At 38.7% G+C, this 18133-nt stretch overlaps 1 protein-coding gene across 1 annotated transcript; it reads right to left on the bottom strand.

The window, feature by feature from the left end:
• Nucleotides 1–6864: 6864 nt before the first annotated feature.
• On the bottom strand, nucleotides 6865–9958 carry LOC306870532 (large ribosomal subunit protein uL15m-like; the record flags this gene model as incomplete). Its single annotated transcript, XM_079417842.1, is given in 6 exon segments — nucleotides 6865–7315; nucleotides 7533–7656; nucleotides 8242–8407; nucleotides 8519–8619; nucleotides 8621–8677; nucleotides 9854–9958. Coding segments are annotated over 6 exon segments (903 nt in total). The 3' UTR covers nucleotides 6865–6965.
• Between the last annotated feature and the right edge of the window lie 8175 nt (nucleotides 9959–18133).

Genomic DNA, 18133 nt, shown 5'->3' with positions numbered 1-18133 from the left:
ACTTATGATGTTTCTGATTGTGATAACACTGATCAAGGAATAATCTGTTCTCTGGGAACAGGGTATTCCAATCCATGTTTGACAGAGGGAGTTGGTGTCTGCCAGTGGGACCATTCTATACCAACTGATGTCTTGTTTGAAGTTGGACCACATACTTTGTGTTACCAGCATGAATCCACATCCTAAATTGCCTTACTTTCCATTTTCTGGTTGCCTCCAGAATGTATACATTTGGACCTGGCAGAATAGGACGTATTTGTTAACCAATCAGACTAGCACATATGGTTTGACTCAAGTTCAATGGGAAATTCTACATTCTAATTTAATTCATTTCTTTGGAGAAACAAGCTAAATTGCTAAGAGCATCAACTAAATTAGAGGACATGGCAAAGCAACATCTTCATAATGTGACTAAGTTGGCGATTAACACTGTAATCACATCTGATCAAATAGCTTATTTAGGCAAATTAATTGAGAGTACAGCTCATGATAGTTGGTGGTCCATTTTTGAAGGTTGGTCCCCATAAGCACATCTTCTCAACATTTTTATTCATCCCATAATAATTTTATTAATACTCTTTACTTTACTTACTATATTCAACATATATATTTGCTGTTATGTCAGAAGGATGCACCTGAAATATGTTCGGAGTTTGGTTCTCCGTTGAGTGAGGGACCGAATGTAAGAGATGGGTTGTTGTTTTTTTTGTGGTACGCTCAAAGGATGAACATTTAGAGACTGAAATGCTAGGGGCAAGGTTGCAACTGGTGCAAAACAACATCAAAATCTCCTGAGAAAGCACAAGAGAGGGGTTACATTGACCTTCAAGATAAGGTTGGAAACTGTTGTCGTTTGATCATCTAGGTGCAGAATTCTGGCACAACACACTTATTGCGAAACCTCAGAGATGTTGCTGAGTAATGGTTCATCTTTTGGTAATTAAAATGAGTGCACCCAATTGGGAGGAAGAGCGAGTCTGGCCAACTTGCTTTCTCTCTCACTTTGAGGGTTGTTCTTAACCTGCACCAGACAGGTGTTGGTCTTCCACTGTGACTGAAACGGGCTCCCTCAGCCGTCTGAAGAGTGAAGATGATGGCACAGTTCTGAGGTTGTATATTGGTTATAATACTTTGCTTGGGGTTTAGGTTTAGTATATGCTCGAATTGGTGTATTATTCATTCATAATCATCTTTTATCCATTCACTCATGATCATTCTTGTATTGTGCACTGGTTTATGATTATCTTTCTTGAATGTGTTTGATTTGATTATCATCATTTTATGCATGTACCTATGATCAGTATCAGTATTAATGATATCAGCTGTGTGTATCAACAATAAACAGTAGTAATTGCTTGATTAGTATGGTGTACGGACCTTTTTATTGACACCTTCTCTCGCCGAATTAGCACCTCACTGGTCTCACATTAGTTTTGAAAACCAAAACAGAAACCATACTAAAACAGGAGCACAGTTTGCTTTTTGGGTTAAAAGAATTTCTTAATATGAAATACGAATGGTATGACAATTAGATTAGACTGTACAGAAATTGAAATAGTCTGATGTTGTTAACATTAATAATTTGAGAATAAAGTACAACAATAATAATACTTTGCACGGTTTGATGTTATATGAGCTACCCGATCGTTAGATTAAATCACCATTGGTAGCGCGATTTATGGTATGCTTTTTTCCTCAGTTGGGCAGAACAAACGTGGCAGACTTACTTGTTCAGATGGCAATATATGGAGAAAATTCTTATTTGGGTCATATATTCCAAGATGTAGGCTAGAATCTGTGATTCTGGAGTACAGTGAAAATCCACACCAGTGCGCAGATTGACAGCCACACATTCACCTCAAAACATTAGATTCATCCACGCTGGAGCCGTGCCGGAGCATAACCCCACGCACGGAAGATAATTCCGCAAGTAACTGCAATTCTAGGTTTTCAAACAGAGATGGCGACAAAGAAGCAAAACTTACGGACTGCAGCTTTAAGGATATAATTAGAATAGAGAGTGCTAGAGTTAGAGGGTCAAATAAAGATGGAAAAGATGTGTTTTTAGCTGATTCTTGAAGGACTCAGCTGCTCGGATTGAGTTGACTATGAAAACTTGACACAGACATGAGAAATAGCAATATCTAAAGAAAGCTTGTAGCGTCTATTTTTAAATTAAGTCATGTTGAAACCAAATATTATCTGATAAATTAATCCATATGAAGCCAACGCCAGGTACAATTTTTCCCGTCTAAGGTCATCTATAATGTGGTCCCGCCCATGCACATAGCGCTCTATATGATAATCATCCATGAGAAACCAGCTAAAACGCGCGAACATGTAAACGCCCACATCACCTCCATAAACAAAGAAAGATTCATCAAGTTCATCTCGGCTACTTTTTGTTTTTGGAAGAAGGCACGCTGTGAAGAATAAGCCTTGAATTTACCTCAGAAGAAGACCACGATGCCACGCGCTAGTGTTGTAGTCAAGACCACCTAATCCGAGACCAAGACAAGACCAAGACTTTGAGGTGTTGAGACCAAGACCAAAGGAGGTCGAGACCGAGTCAAGACCAAGACCAGACCAGCACTGCTCAAATTCATCTAAAGGATCCACATTTACTGCCTGAGAAATGCCTTATTTCTAATAATTAAATACAATAGTAAGACACTTACAGAGCTGCTACACATCAAATGAAATCTCTAACAATAAAATGTATCTTTGCACTGCAGTGGTGAAACAGAAGCTGCATCTGAATTGGTACAATTACAAATGCATACATAATGTTGAGAATTATGTTTTAAAACAACAACAAAAGAAAAAAGTTTATTAAATGTTTGTATAAAAGCAATATCTTTTTTTTAAAACAGTTCTTGTGATATTGCTTAATTATATCATATTATAATATAAAATTCCACATCTCATTCACTCAAGCACTTAAACTCTCAATCACTTTTTTTGCAACAATATCTTGCATTTTGTGGGTGTATCTATTCATTTTGGTGGCATTTTTGACACAATCCCTCAATAGTTTCTGACCCGTCATAGCGGTATAAATCAGTGGTTCTCAGCCAGGGGCCTGGGCCCAATATGGGGCCTCAACAAACTTCCAAGGGGGTCACAAGATGATTTAAAATGATTTAAAATAAGACAAAACAAGCATTAAAATGAACTAAAACAGGTCAAATTCTAAAATATGTCTTGGTATTTGGTTATTTTTATAATGAATATACAGCTTTCTAGTCATGCTAAGCTATAGAATATTTTGGGTGAGTGGAGCGGGGTCTTGAAATATTGTTGTGGAAAATAGGGGGGCACTGAAGTCAAACATTTTGAGATCCACTGGTATAAATTAAATTATTTATATTTGTTATTTAGTTTTTTAAATAGTTATTGATTGCATTTGAAGCAGGAAGTTTTACATTCAGTCACATTAATGATGGTTGTAAATAAATCAGACAATGTACCGGCAATTTAGTGATATCCCTGCAGTTGTGGTTAGTCTTGAAACAAAATCCCGAGTCCTCTTAGTCTGAGACCAAGACAAGACCGAGTATAAATGTGGTCGAGACCGAGACAAGACCAAGACCATCAAAAAATGGTCTTAAGACCAGTCTCAAGACCAAGACCGGTCTCGAGTACTACAACACTACCACACGCATCTCATTATGATAAGTCATTTATTTTTACTTATATTGTTATTGTGACTTAATTTGTTGTACACATTCACTAGTTGAACTTTTCACAAACTATAATGCCAAACTAAAATATGTGAAATCGAGTGCAACATTTTGAAATATGACCTTTCATTGCATTCAAATGTTGTAGGACTCCTCAGCATTTTAGCTCGCTGTCTCCGGTGATTTATTAAAGGGCAAACTGACCTGCAAAACATGATTTTTACTTCATATTTTTTTAACACTGCATTTGTAATTTAAGTAACAATTTTATACCAATACCAATTAATTTTCTTTCAGTTTATTTTCGTAAATTTAAACGTGTACAAGTTATAAAAAAGATATCAGAAACATGCTGGCTCTTACTTTTTATTTGCCAAGTGTTCAATAAAACTCTCCAACTGATTTACACAGACGCAGTGGATTTTGGATTCATTTTAATTGTGAGAATCTGCTGTAAATGATGATGTGTTATTTTCCACGATCAAAGCATGTTTCGTGAAATGACAAGCGTAAAAACCACGTTTGACAGATTATTTTGAGTTTGAGCTCTTTGTAATCAGGAGAATGTTCTGAAAATAATGGCGTGCAATCTTTCCACAATCTATGCATGTTTCATAAAGTTACAAGCAAAAGCGCCACGTCAAAGGTACTACAGTTGTTTTTTTTCAGCTGTGCCCCACTTGCGCCTGTCGGGTTTTATGTGTTATAGCTCTTTATGAGCAATATCTTTGGATCTAATCACCTGATTATGGTTTTTTTTTATTTTTTTTTATGGTGCTTTTTAATGGGGAGAATTTTCTGAAAATAATGACATCATTTTTCATGATATACGCATGTTTCATGAAGTTACAAGTGAAAACACCACATGACAGCTACCTTTGATTTTTGTTCTATGCCACATGTGGCCTCTGCAGTTTTATGTGTGTTATAAACAGAGGTGGGTAGAGTGCCCAAAAAATGTACTCAAGTAAAAGTAAAAGTAATGGTCTGAATAGTTACTTGAGTAAGAGTAAAAAAGTATCGGATAAAAAAAAAACTACTCTAGTTAGTTATTAGTTACTTTGGACCATATACTGAATATTGCCAATTTTTATTTAGATATATAGATATTTAGATAAAATTTATATATACATACACACACACACACATATATATATATATATATATATATATACACACTGCCTTTCAAAATACTTTTAATGTTTTTTTTTATGTAGTTTATTTCAGTGATGCAAATCAGAAGTTTTTTCAGCCTGATTTATTATCAATGCTGTTCTTTTATAGTTTTCTATTCATAAAAGAATCCTGAACAAAATGTCACAGGCTCCAAAAAATATTAAGCAACAAAACTGTTCCCTGTTGAAAAAACCAGCATATGCTGGTAAGGTATGTTTTAAAGCTGGGATGCTGGTTTAAGCTGGTCATGTGCTGATCCTAAACTGGTCCGACCAGTTTAAGACCAGCACATTACCAGCCAAAGACCAGCTTAAACCAGCAAAGGACCAGAATAAACCAGCATCCCAGCTTCAAAACATACCTAACCAGCATATGCTGTTTTGTCAACAACACTGGTCTGTGAAACAATGATTTCTGAAAGATCATGACTCTGAAAACTGGAGTAATAGCTGATAAAAATTCTGATTTGCATCACTGAATTAAATTATATTTTAAAGTATATTAATTATGTATTATAAATGTATATATGCATATAACCTCTGACACGGAGAAGAGTGAAAACTCCTCACATGACCGTTACAGAACATCTGAACATTACGAAACAAATGCACATTGACGGATCTTCTTCCGTCTGTTCTGCAAAATGTAAACAAATGTAGCCTTTTATTCTGCAAGCGTAAATATTGGGAAAATATCAATTTTAATTGTTTCTAGGCTGGAACTAACGCGGGTTTGGCGGGTGTTCATTTCATACTCTTGACAGCTTATTTAATGAATAAATTATACATTGTATTTAATGTGTAAGGTACATGTACAACAAACTGGTAATGTCATGGTATCGTATTGGTATCCTAATGGTTAGAGAGTCGGACTCGTAATCGAAAGGTTGCGAGTTCGAGTCCCCGGCCGGCAGGAATTGTAGGTGGGGGGAGGGAATGTCCAGCGCTCTCTCCACCCTCAATACCACGACTGAGGTGCCCTTGAGCAAGGCACCGAACCCCCAACTGCTCCCCGGGCGCTGCAGCATGGCTGCCCACTGCTCCGGGTGTGTGTTCACGGTGTGTGTGTGTGTGTGTGTGTGCATTTGTTCACTACTCACTGCTGTGTGTGTGCACTTGGCTGGGTTAAACGCAGAGCACCAATTTCGAGTATGGGTCACCATACTTGACAATACGTCACGACAAAAATCGTGTACTGTAATCGAATCTATACCTGTGGAACCGACAGCACACGCGGCCGTCTAATAAAGATCTTCATAGCTAGCAAACCATAGCCTTTGCAGATTTACTTTCAACCGACTGTTGATCAGCCACGATTTCAACGCTCTTTTCTGATACAACTCTGAGTGAGAACCGCTTCAAACTGAACGAATCATTCAAACTGATTCGCGAACCGATTCACTGATTTGCCAACTGGTTTGATCAAGCCTTTGAACAGAATTGATTCAAAAGAATGAATCATCCTCGAACGGGCATCGCTCATTGCCCAGAAAAAAAGTAGACGGCGCGTTTGGAATAAATTGAAGGATTTTTAATTTGCATTGCATTAAGATAAAGTAACGAGAGCAGCGTCGCGCACAGTAAAGAAGTACTCACTAAAAATATACTTGAGTAAGAGTACAAGTACCCATTTTTAAAAATTTACTCAAGTAAATGTAAATCGTTACTACCCACCTCTGGTTATAAATTCATGAGGAATATCTTTAGATATAAATGATGGATTATAGTTAGTTTGAGCTCTTTTTAATCAGGAGAATCTGAATAATTATGTGTGTTTTTCTACAATCTGAACATGTTTTATGAAGCTGCATGCTGCAAAAAGTGATGTTTTGTATCATGCAGGACTATGAACTCTATACTGATGTTAATAAAGTTTTTGCTCTTTTTTTAATTCTCTCATTGTGGTTCACTCATTACCACTATCAATGGCTGTTTCACACTTCATCTTTGAGACTACGTCCTTAAATTTTTATATTCAAGTTAAAATAAATAAATGAATTAGGACTAATTGTGGAATCAGCTTTTTATTACAGACATTGAATTTAAGTTATTCAACTTTCACTATATACACAGAACTTTTTTCCATAGTCATTCACATTGTGAATAACTATAAAGACTTAATCTTGCCATAATACTGCAAGACTTTATCATCAGTGGGTTTGAGGATCTTCTTGTCTGCCATATTCACCACCCATCCAGGTGACAACCCAAAAAAGATCTGACGAGGATCCTTTCTTTGTGCCAGCATTTCAAATAATTTGTCTGTTGTGATGTTAGGTATGGTGTAGCCATACTTTTTAGCCAGACCTAGCCGTGCAGCTTGGACTTTATCTGGGTCTGCGAGGTAGCCACGGTTACTGGCATCTGTGTAATATGGAAGAAGGTCTTCACCAGGGAGCAGGCGCTTGGGTATGGGCTCCCCAGACATGAGAAAGGGCACTGGTTTGATGAGGATTTCTAAAACAACACGCACAAAAATCTTATCAGTGCAACTGATATCATCTATTACAACATAATTACTGAGACATCCTCATGAATCATTGGTTTGTATAAAATAAACACTATTTCAAGTAGCCCTGTATCTGTTAGGTTGCTATTGTACTGAAGTCATGGTCCATGATTTTATGTGCACAGATGTGAATATGCCTAGGTAACAGAGTGTGCGCATACTTACGGAGGCTACGAGGATCATAGTAGCTGGTTGTGATCACACCCCCATTTCGCTCAACTGCAGCAATGGCTTTCTCTGAGGCAACCTGGACCTCCAGGTTTACTTTTGCACGAAATATATCAGCACCCTGTAATGGAGCCATACACACTGCATTCAATGAAAATGACTTTCATGAATAAATTGTGTTTTGTTACTGCAGATTTTGAGCAGTCAGATTTCCTACAGATTTACACAAGTTTATAAGGTTAAAGCCCCGTTCACACCAAAATAGATAACTATAAAGACAACGATATTAGCATCCACACCAACAGATGATATTGTCTGTTTATTCTAAGCGCACGCTCGTCTGCCGCTTTAAATTCTCAAGCTCGTTATAGCAGGATGGATTCTTATTGGGTGACAATGTTTTTATCGTTCATCAACTGGAAAAAAAATCGTTCTGAAAGTGATTCCAACAATATATCGTTTCTCTGTGCCTTTACCATTATAGCTCTGATGTGGCCTCTGCTATTCTTTAATATTGAGAACGATTTTTAGAACTGTATCGTTATCTTTATAGTTATTGTGCTTGGTATGAACAGGCCTTAAGACACCTTAAAAATATATTTTACATAAAGAAATGCTTCAAAAAAATGTACTCCACCACAAACGTGCAAACGTGACAGACTTCAACAACAATTACAACAAAACATTCATGCCATTTAATACACACCTCATCAATGAGCTGAATGCCATAGTCTCGTTTCAGAGGCTGGATTGTAACTCCTCTGCAATTGACGAGTTGGGTTAGATCGATGGGTTGCATGGGGTCAACACGACCCAAATCTATTAGATACTGGAGTCTGCGTAGGGATATTGGGGGATACTGCGGCCGACGACTGGATGAATAAAAAACACACAAACACATACACAGGGTTGCATCTTTATGAGCCATGAAGGTGAAAGATGTATATGTAACAGTATATCTTGACGAATATGAACCATAATACCTGTGATTGGCATTGTATCCATATTTTGGGATGATCAGATAGAATGGAGTCTGTCCACCCTCAAAGCCCAGTCGGGGTCGATTACCACGTTGCCGTTCACCCCTTATGCCCCCGTCCACTTTTATTGCCTCCATGCATTCCACGACCTCTGTGCTTTTCCTTTAAAGTGATAAGATATAGTATATTTATGAAATCACAGGATATCTAAAAGTGTAATAAATTATTATTCCAAGTGTAACAGACTCTGTAGTTTGCTCATTAGCTAAAGTTAAATTTACTTATTAGCAAATTTTGTGCATTAATGGTTGTTTATGTTTATAAAAATACATAATTGTTTTGCAATAAATGCCCCCCGAATCTTTTATGATTTTGAATGTAAAGAACGCTGCACATTTTCACAGGAGCTAAACTTACAATTTGATTTTGAACCATTTTACATTGGCGGACACATTTACAGAGACCTGCTTGTTTTCCTAATCGTTTGAAAGCCTCTAGAAAGTCTATGAAATTAATGCATCCACGCCATTCTCTAAATCTAGACATAAAAGGGGTAAATCCATTTTTTTTTGCACTTTATTTATTGCAATTCTATTTTCAAATAAACGTTATTTAAAAAGTTTTTCTTCATTCTACACATGGAAATAATCAGTTTCAACTATACCTGGGAATATAGCTTGACCTGATAGAATACCCCCCATGAAAAAAATACTATAGTAATTTATAGTAAATAGTATGTTTTTAAACCATACTATAGTGAAGTACTTGGATTAATTTGTTGAGGTTATTCTATAGTTGCTGTGGTAACATAACTACTTTACCCAATGCTGTACTAAGTTTTCTTCAACTGTAGGATATATTATACTACAATACACTGCAGTTAAACTAAAGTATACTGCAGTATTTATTACAGTTTATCAGTGCACTCTAGTTAATACTACAGTATCCTGTAGCATTCATTATCAAAGTGTTGTAAATACTATAATATATACAGTATAATACGCTTTACTTTAGTATGATTCAAAAACACTATAGTATTTACTACAAATTACTATAGTCTTTGGGAACCTCTTTTTTGCTTTTTTTAGGTTATGAAGGATTAATTGTCTTTAGTAATCTACTAAGGACAATTAATCCTTCATAACCTATAACCATAACCTGTACTACCTACAACATCTACTCTTATTTAAAACTACTACAGTGACTTTAGACAATTATAAGAACATGTCGCAACTATAAACCTACATTCTGGTCATCTGACTATCATGCTGCTCCTCGGCTAACACGCTAAACCACTAATAATCTACATCGTAACTTCTCAGAAATGAATAAACTTACATCTTTTTTTGCTCCCGGGTTTGGTCGAAGGTTTGCAAGAGTAATGCGAGGTAGATTCTTTACTATGTCGATGGTTTTCCCCGCTGTTGTCTTGGTCAAAGACATTATAGATCCACAGAAATGCTACTCAAGGGCAGATGACACGGGGATACCCACGTGGTATGCTAAACCGGAACCACATGCAGGGAACAAAAAATAATAAAAGTAACTTCTTTTTTGTTTTTAACGGCGGTTGGCAACCTGCTTTTGGTGCATTACCGCCACCTTCTGCTCCGGAGTGTGAATCAGACAATAGGCTTACAATCTAGTTTCCTCATAATAAAAAAAAAAACCCTTATAACACTTAGACACAATCATTCTTTACCCAACATACTTTCCCATTTCCCTGTTTATCTTCATAACCTATTAAACAAACCTGTTTCCTTTAAAAAATTTAACAATATTCTAACCTGTGCTCTGTCATCTATGTTCAACAATCCTTTTAATGTTAATTCCTGCACCCCTAATTCCCTCACATTATTCCTCATTATCATTCTCTGTTCCTCATACCTCCTACATCTTATAACTACGTGCTCCACTGACTCCTCTTCTTGACACCACTCACACAAGCCTGTCTCGTGTTTTCCTATCAATTTTAGTGATTTGTTTAGAGCTCCGTGCCCCAGTCTTAACCTTGTCAATACAATTTCCTCTCTCCTGTTCCCACCACCTAACCTAGTTATTTTTACACTCTTTTGAATTTGATATAAATGCCTTCCTTTCTCCTCTCTATCCCACCTTTCTTGCCACATTTGGTTAGTTTTTTCCCAGATGATACTTTTGACCTCTGCTTTACTTATTTTAATTTGCATTTCTATATTTCCCTTCTTTAAAGCCTTCTTTGCCAATTCATCCACCTGCTTATTCCCTTTCACCCCTACATGTGCTGGAACCCACATAAATTGTACCAGTCCTCCTTTATTTGCTATCCTTGTAACTGACTGAAGGACTTCATATAATACATCCTGACGGCTTTTTGAGTGAAAAGACCTTAAACTCACTAGGACTGAAGATGAATCAGATAATATCAGCACCTTTTCTTGTCTTGTTTTTTCCACCCACCTTAACGCAACTAATACTGCCACCATTTCCACTGTGTAAACTCCTAAAAAATCTGATGTTCTTCTATTAATTCCTATTCCTTTAGCAGGAATTGCCACCCCATATCCTGTCACTCCTGTCTCAGGTTTCTTAGAACCATCTGTATATATATGTATGAATTCTTTATAGTCTTTATTTATGTGGCGCTTGAATGCATTTACCAAATCTATTTGATCTTTTCCTTTCCTTTTTAACTCTAATAAATACCAGTCAATGTCAGGCCAAACAAGTACCCATGGAGCCACCATCGGATATACAACTACAGGGCTCATCTTCATATCAAATACTCCAAATTCTTTTGCTACCTCATTGCCTATTCGACTAAAATTATCTCCATTATATCTTGCATTCTCCCATGTCTCCTGCAACACTACTTTTGTGGGATGGAAATCATTATGTCCCTGCAAATTAGCCCAATAATTTGTCATCAACTGCCTCCTTCTTAATGCTAACGGCATTTCTCCCATTTCTACTTGTAGTGCAGGTACTGGTGAAGTTTTAAAAGCACCACTACACACTCTTAATGCCTGTGCCTGAATCATATCTAGTTTCTTTAATAGAGATTTGGCTGCTGATCCATAAGCTACACTGCCATAATCCAACACAGATCTTATCAGTGCCACATATATCGTTTTTAATGCAGAGCAACTAGCTCCCCATTCCCTACCTGTCAAACATCTCATCACATTAATTACTTTTTTGCATTTTCCTTCTATTTTCTTTATATGATCTGCCCATGTTAACCGTGAATCAAAAATAACTCCCAAAAATGTGAATGCTTCAACCCTTTCTAATTCTTTCCCATACATATTTAACTTCATCCCTTCCCTACTTTGTTTCCTGGTGAAAAAGACTTGTGTTTTTTCTATTGAGAATTTAAACCCCCAATCATATCCCCACTCCACCACCTCATCAATTGCTCCTTGTACTTTCCTGATTGCATGCTCCATATTCCTTCCTCTTTTCCACAAAGCTCCATCATCCGCAAACAGTGACCTCCCTATATCCATTGGCACCTTTGTGAAGACATCATCAATCATGATGATAAAAAGTAGTGGGCTAATCACACTGCCTTGAGGCGTTCCATTGCCCACAGCATACTGACTTGACCTGACTGACCCTATTCGTACTTCGATTTTCCTTTCAAACAAAAAATTCTTTATCCAGTTAAAAACTCTTCCACCTACACCCATCAAATGCAACTTTATTAACAATCCTTCCTTCCACATCATGTCATAAGCTTTTTCTATATCAAAAAACACTGTAATGACTGATTCCTTATTGGCCTGAGCCTTTCTTATTTCATTTTCTAGTCTTATCACCGAATCCATGGTACTCCTTCCTTTCCTAAAACCACTTTGATAGTTTGCTAACTTTCCACTTTTTTCTAGTATATACGATAACCTTTCTTTTATCATCCTTTCCATAATTTTGCAAACATTTGATGTTAATGCTATTGGCCTATAACTTGTGGGTTTAGAAGGATCCTTGCCGGGTTTCCTTATTGGAATGACTACTGCCTCTTTCCATGCATTCGGTAATCTTCCCTCCTCCCACACTCTGTTATAAAGGTGCAGTAACTTTAAGAGCGCTCCTTTCCCTATGTTTTAGCATCACGTAGCATATCTGATCTTTCCCTGGAGATGTTGGTTTAGCTCTATTTATTGCTCTCATCAACTCTGCCATATTAAAAGGTTCATCTATTTTATCATCAGTTTTTCCCCTCCAGTCTAACACACCTGGATGCTGATCCATTGTTCTTTCCTTTCTCACTCTGCATACTTCTGACAGATTATCTGAACTGTGAATTTTTACAAATGCTTTTGCCATTATCTCTGCCTTATCCTTATTGGAGATTGTTGTTCCTTCCTCAGTAATTATAGCTGGGATTTCCCATTCCCTCCTTACTCCTCCCATCCTTTTTATCATTCCCCAAACCTCTCCCACAGGTGTTGATCTTCCTATTTCATTGCAAAATTTCTTCCAACTTGCCCTTTTTGCTTGACGTACTGTTCTTCTCACTATTGCCTGTGCCTTCTTATACTGGATCAAATGCTGCATGTTATGGGTGTTTTTAACTGCCCTATTCCTGTTTTTAACAGCCTGACGACACTCTTCTGTCCACCATGGAACCAGTTTTTTATTCCTCCTTTGTTTACTCTTGGGAATAGATCCACCTGCTGCCAAGATAATTGCTGAAGTTATCTGATTGTTTATTTCATCTATATTTCCAGAAAAGTATATCCTTGATAATGATTCCTCACTTAACTTCTGTAATTTTACTCAATCTGCTCTTCTAAAACCCCATTTTGGAATTCCTTCACCTGATCTTATTTCCACTCGCTCTCCCACTGAGCATGATACTGGGTAGTGATCGCTTCCCACTGTTGTATTGTTCCAAATTTTCCAGTTACTTATTCCAGCCATGGGATTAGACACTAATGTAATATCTATTGCCGATTCATTTCCAGTTGTTATGTTTATTCTTGTTCCTCTTCCGTCATTCATACACACTAATTCCTTATCATCCATCAAATCTTCTACTACCCTTCCATTTACATCTGTACGTGAACCCCCCCCCCCCCCCCCCCCCCCATATTTTACTGTGAGCATTAAAATCTGCACACCATATTACTTTTTGTCTATTATTTCCTTGTATCCTTAATAACTTATCTATTTCCAACCTTTTACAAGGATTATAGTAATTTATTATAACCATTTCCTCCCCTCTTTCCCACACTACTACCACAATGTATTCTAGATCCTCTCCCTTTTCTAGTACCCAATATGGAATATCTTGCTTAATAAATGTAGCACATCCTCCTCCTCCTCCCCGTCCCGCATTATCTCTGTCATTCCTTATACCTATATATCCCTGAATCACAAACTCTAAATTTGGTTTTAACCAAGTTTCTTGGATACATACTACATCTGGATTTACTTTCCTATCTTTGATGAAATGTTTGAATTCCTGGCCATTGGCTAGTAAGCTTCTAGCATTCCATTGTAAAATAATAACCATTAATATTACCCAATGTTGCTTCCTGGCTTGACTGATTGGTGAGGTTCTCCCTCACTTCTTCCCATGTCAGTCCCACTAGTCCTAAATGATTTACTGCTGCTTTGACAACCAGCTGTATTTTATAATTTTTTGATTTAACTTCAGCTGTACTGTTTATCACTCCTGCAATAAATGTCACCAGGTCCTTTTTGTCCACATAAATCTTGTCACTTGTTCTTTGTTGTTGTTCTTCCTCCCCCAATTCTGCTTGTTCTATTGTGAGTTTATCATGTTCTCTTGACACTCTTGCTGCTTCTGCATAGGTTATCCTTTTTTCCACTCTTATTTTCTGGATTTTATTTTCCTGTCTCATCACCTCACATCCACCATATGCCACATTATGGCTTCCTCCACAATTACAACATTTTGGTTGTACTCCCGTTCCACACTTCCCATAGTCATGCTCGCCCCCACATCTAGCGCATCTCTTTTTCTCTTTACAATTATTGGCTATATGTCCAAACCTCTGACAGTTAAAACACCTCATTGGTTTTGGCACATACAGTCTCACTGGGTAGCTCATATAACCAAGTTATACCTTTTTTGGTATATTCTCCCCCTCAAATTCAATCAAAACCGTTTCACTATCCTTTTTCACTCATTTCACTTTTTAATCTTTGTGCACTCATTATTTCCCCTCCTTTAATATCCCAGCAAGCAATAGCCGTCATTTCAACGTCTCGGTTAAATATAGACCCGATATAGTCTGGCTATGTGTAACCCACTTTTAGCCCAAATAACATTTAATCTGGATAAATGTATTTTTCTCCAAAATAACTTGTGAGATGTATGATATTCCATCATGTAAGCAAAGTCTACTGTGATTACAAGTTGTTTGGTTTGCTTTATTTTACATGTTATATGTGTGGGCTGTGCGTAGCCACGATTTAGCTCGTATTCAGACCTGGCTATTTGTAGCCCACTTTTAGTCAGAACTGATTAATTGTAGTTTTTTGCCAGGCAGTGCATGAAATGGTTGATATTCCATCATGTTCGCATTGGTAACGATATCTACAAGGTTCGATGTGTCATTTCACGACATGGTCGATCTGTAGTCACGATTTAGCTCCGAATTGGACGGCTATATGCGGTCTGCTTTAGCCCACCTGGCGTAAGGCAATCTGGTCTACGTACGGCTTGGCTATAGCCCTGATTCAGACCACATATAGTATAAGAATATTAGTCTTAGAAATGTTTTCGCTCACACAGCTTAATGTTTGCTGTCACACATAAACATAATATTCATACACAATCTACGATATGACTGTCTATCATTTCATCATTTGGAATGGCCAAGATGGCGCCGAGCATGGCAGCCGTGTTGCGAGCTCCAAGAAAACTCTGCAGTTTTTCTTATGTTTCTTATGTTTTATTTGTTATTCTGTTGTTTCACGTGTTAGATGTTGTCAGTATAACTGTCTACGATAGACACACGCTTTTAAACATTGGTTCCTTCGTCGCGCAACGCAAACCGGACTTTGAGTTCCTGAACGCCGGCGCCTTGTTTACAGACACCGCATCAGAGCCCTTTGTCTGGGCCGCACGATCGCGACCGAGGAAACGCCGCCGGAAAAGGGGGAAGAGAGCCGGCGTCATTGTCAGACTCAGACGCCGTCCCCTCCGACCTCCTCTCCCAACTATTTTGCTGGCTAACGTTCAGTCACTGGACAACAAACTCTGTGAACTGCGGGCACGCATCTCATACCAACGGGAAACAAGGGACTGCTGCATTATTTGCCTCACAGAAACCTGGATGTCTGCAGTGGTTCCAGACTCAGCCATCGAGCTTACGGGGTTCTCCGTGCACCGCTCGGACAGAACGAAAGAGCTCACAGGGAAAAGCAGAGGTGGGGGCGTCTGTTTATTTATCAACAACTCGTGGTGTGATGAACGGAACCTACACTCTATTAAATCCTCCTGCTCCCCTGATCTGGAATTTCATATGCTTCTGTGTCGACCATTCTGGCTACCGAGGGAATTTACAGCGATCATAATCACAGCTGTTTACATTCCCCCTCAAGCCAACACAGACCAGGCACTCAAGGAACTGTATGGGAATATAAGTGAGCAGGAAACCGCGTACCCAGACGCGGCGTTTATTGTTACGGGGGACTTCAACAAAGCCAACTTCAGAACAATAGCTCCAAAATACTTCCAACACATCACCATCAACACGCGTGGTGATCGTGTACTTGACCACTGCTACTCTCCATTCCGGGACGCCTACAAATCGCTCCCCCGCCCACCTTTCGGCAAATCGGATCACACTTCCGTTCTGCTCCTGCCTGCTTATAGGCAAAAACTGAAACGGGAAGCACCCGCCCTCAGGACAATTCAATGCTGGTCGGACCAATCAGACGCTATACTACAGGACTGTTTTGATCACGTGGACTGGGACATGTTCCGGGCAGCGTCTGATGACGACATAGAGGCGTACTCAGATACTGTAACGTGTTTCATCAGGAAGTGTGTAGAGGATGTAGTACCGACAAAAACAATCCGCATCTACCCCAACCAAAAACCGTGGATTAACAGCGATGTTCGAGCAGCCTTGTCAGCGCGGACATCTGCCTTTAAATCCGGAAACTCTGACGATCACAAACAAGCCAGTTACGATCTCAGGAAATCAATCAAAGCTGCTATAAGAATTAATGTGTTTTGCAGTGCAGTTTCCTTGAGTTAATAGTTTTGCAGTTTACTTCAGTTAAGAGTTAGAAAGAGTTAGTTCTAGATAAGAATGTTTTCTCCTGTGTGTTATCTGCCTTTTTCAGGGTTGTCTGTCGGCAGGGAACCAGTTGGATGCGGCTGCACTCTCTTCTTTTTGTTTATTCTCTCATCCAGCTGCTCTGGACTATCTGTATTCTTCCATACCGTGTATAGAAGTGCTTCTTACTTTTGTATGAACACGCCTACATGAAGGCTTATGTGAGTGTGATGTATAAAAGATGGGATTGCCCCTTCTTTAGTAGTAGAGAACAATAAACCACTTGTGCTTACATCTGGAGTGTTGTTGTCTATTCCAAGCGCTTGTTGCTAATCCACTCGACAGACGAAGAAAGCTGCAGTGACCCAGAGTAGAGTTCTTACAATTTGGTGACCCCGACGTGATGTCTCTGATCAGGTAAGACAAGTTTGGTTGACTACCTGATTAGTGACATTATTGTTTTGATGCGTAGTCGGATAAGACAAAGTATAGTTTGACTATCTGTGGACTGACGCAGGAATACCCTCAGCGAGAAGCTGGGAAGAGCGCGCTAAACAAATAGAAAACGAAATCAAAAGTGAAAGTGTGGATCGTCACGAGTTTCGGTCTGTCTTGTGGGGAGGCTAATATCTGTCATGGGAACCACCTATCCTAAACCAACTCCTGGCGAAACACCAAATGATTGGATGAATAGATGTAGTTGGGGGTTTTATACAAATCTCTGGGTAGATAATTTGGCGGGGTGGACCGAAGCCAATGGGATGTATCCTACATATCCGCGAACGGGTTCTTTTGACCCAAATCATATGGCACAAGCCTTTCGATTGACATATAAGGGCGAGGGCGACCCTGATTGGGACCAAAAGTATATGAAAGACGGGTATGATGTTTGGTTGAAGATGCAAACTGTGTGGAACGATAAACAAGGCATTTCGCTGCCGAAATCGGTCAAGAATGTCGTGCCAAAAAAGCCAAAGGGGAAGAGCGAGAAACAATTGTTAGTCGAGGCTGAGTCGAATTTGCAGAAAACCAAATTGACAAAAGCAACTAAACTCTATCCAGAATTACCGTCTATTTCCTCATTCCCGCCATGCGCGCCGCCGTTTTACCCTGCACCTGCGCCTAGCGTGCCCGCGCCTCTTACTTCCGCGCGCGCCCCCGCGTCCCCGTCAGCACCCGTTGAGAAAATAAATGAAGCTCATTTGTGGATAGCAAAACGGCAGGGCCATATAGAGATAACTCCGCCGTCCGTCTCGACTTTAAAAGATATTTTGAGCATGTTACCAGAAGTGGACAAACCATTACACTTCGTGGAAATGTTGATAAAATTGTCGCGCCACAGCCAATTTACTGGTGCCGATTATAAGTTTATAAT

This window comes from Barbus barbus, assembly GCF_936440315.1.
Source record: "Barbus barbus genome assembly, chromosome: 1".
Taxonomy (NCBI): domain Eukaryota; kingdom Metazoa; phylum Chordata; class Actinopteri; order Cypriniformes; family Cyprinidae; genus Barbus; species Barbus barbus.
Note: the sequence above shows the minus strand (reverse complement) of the source record. Positions and strands in the feature narration are given on the sequence as shown.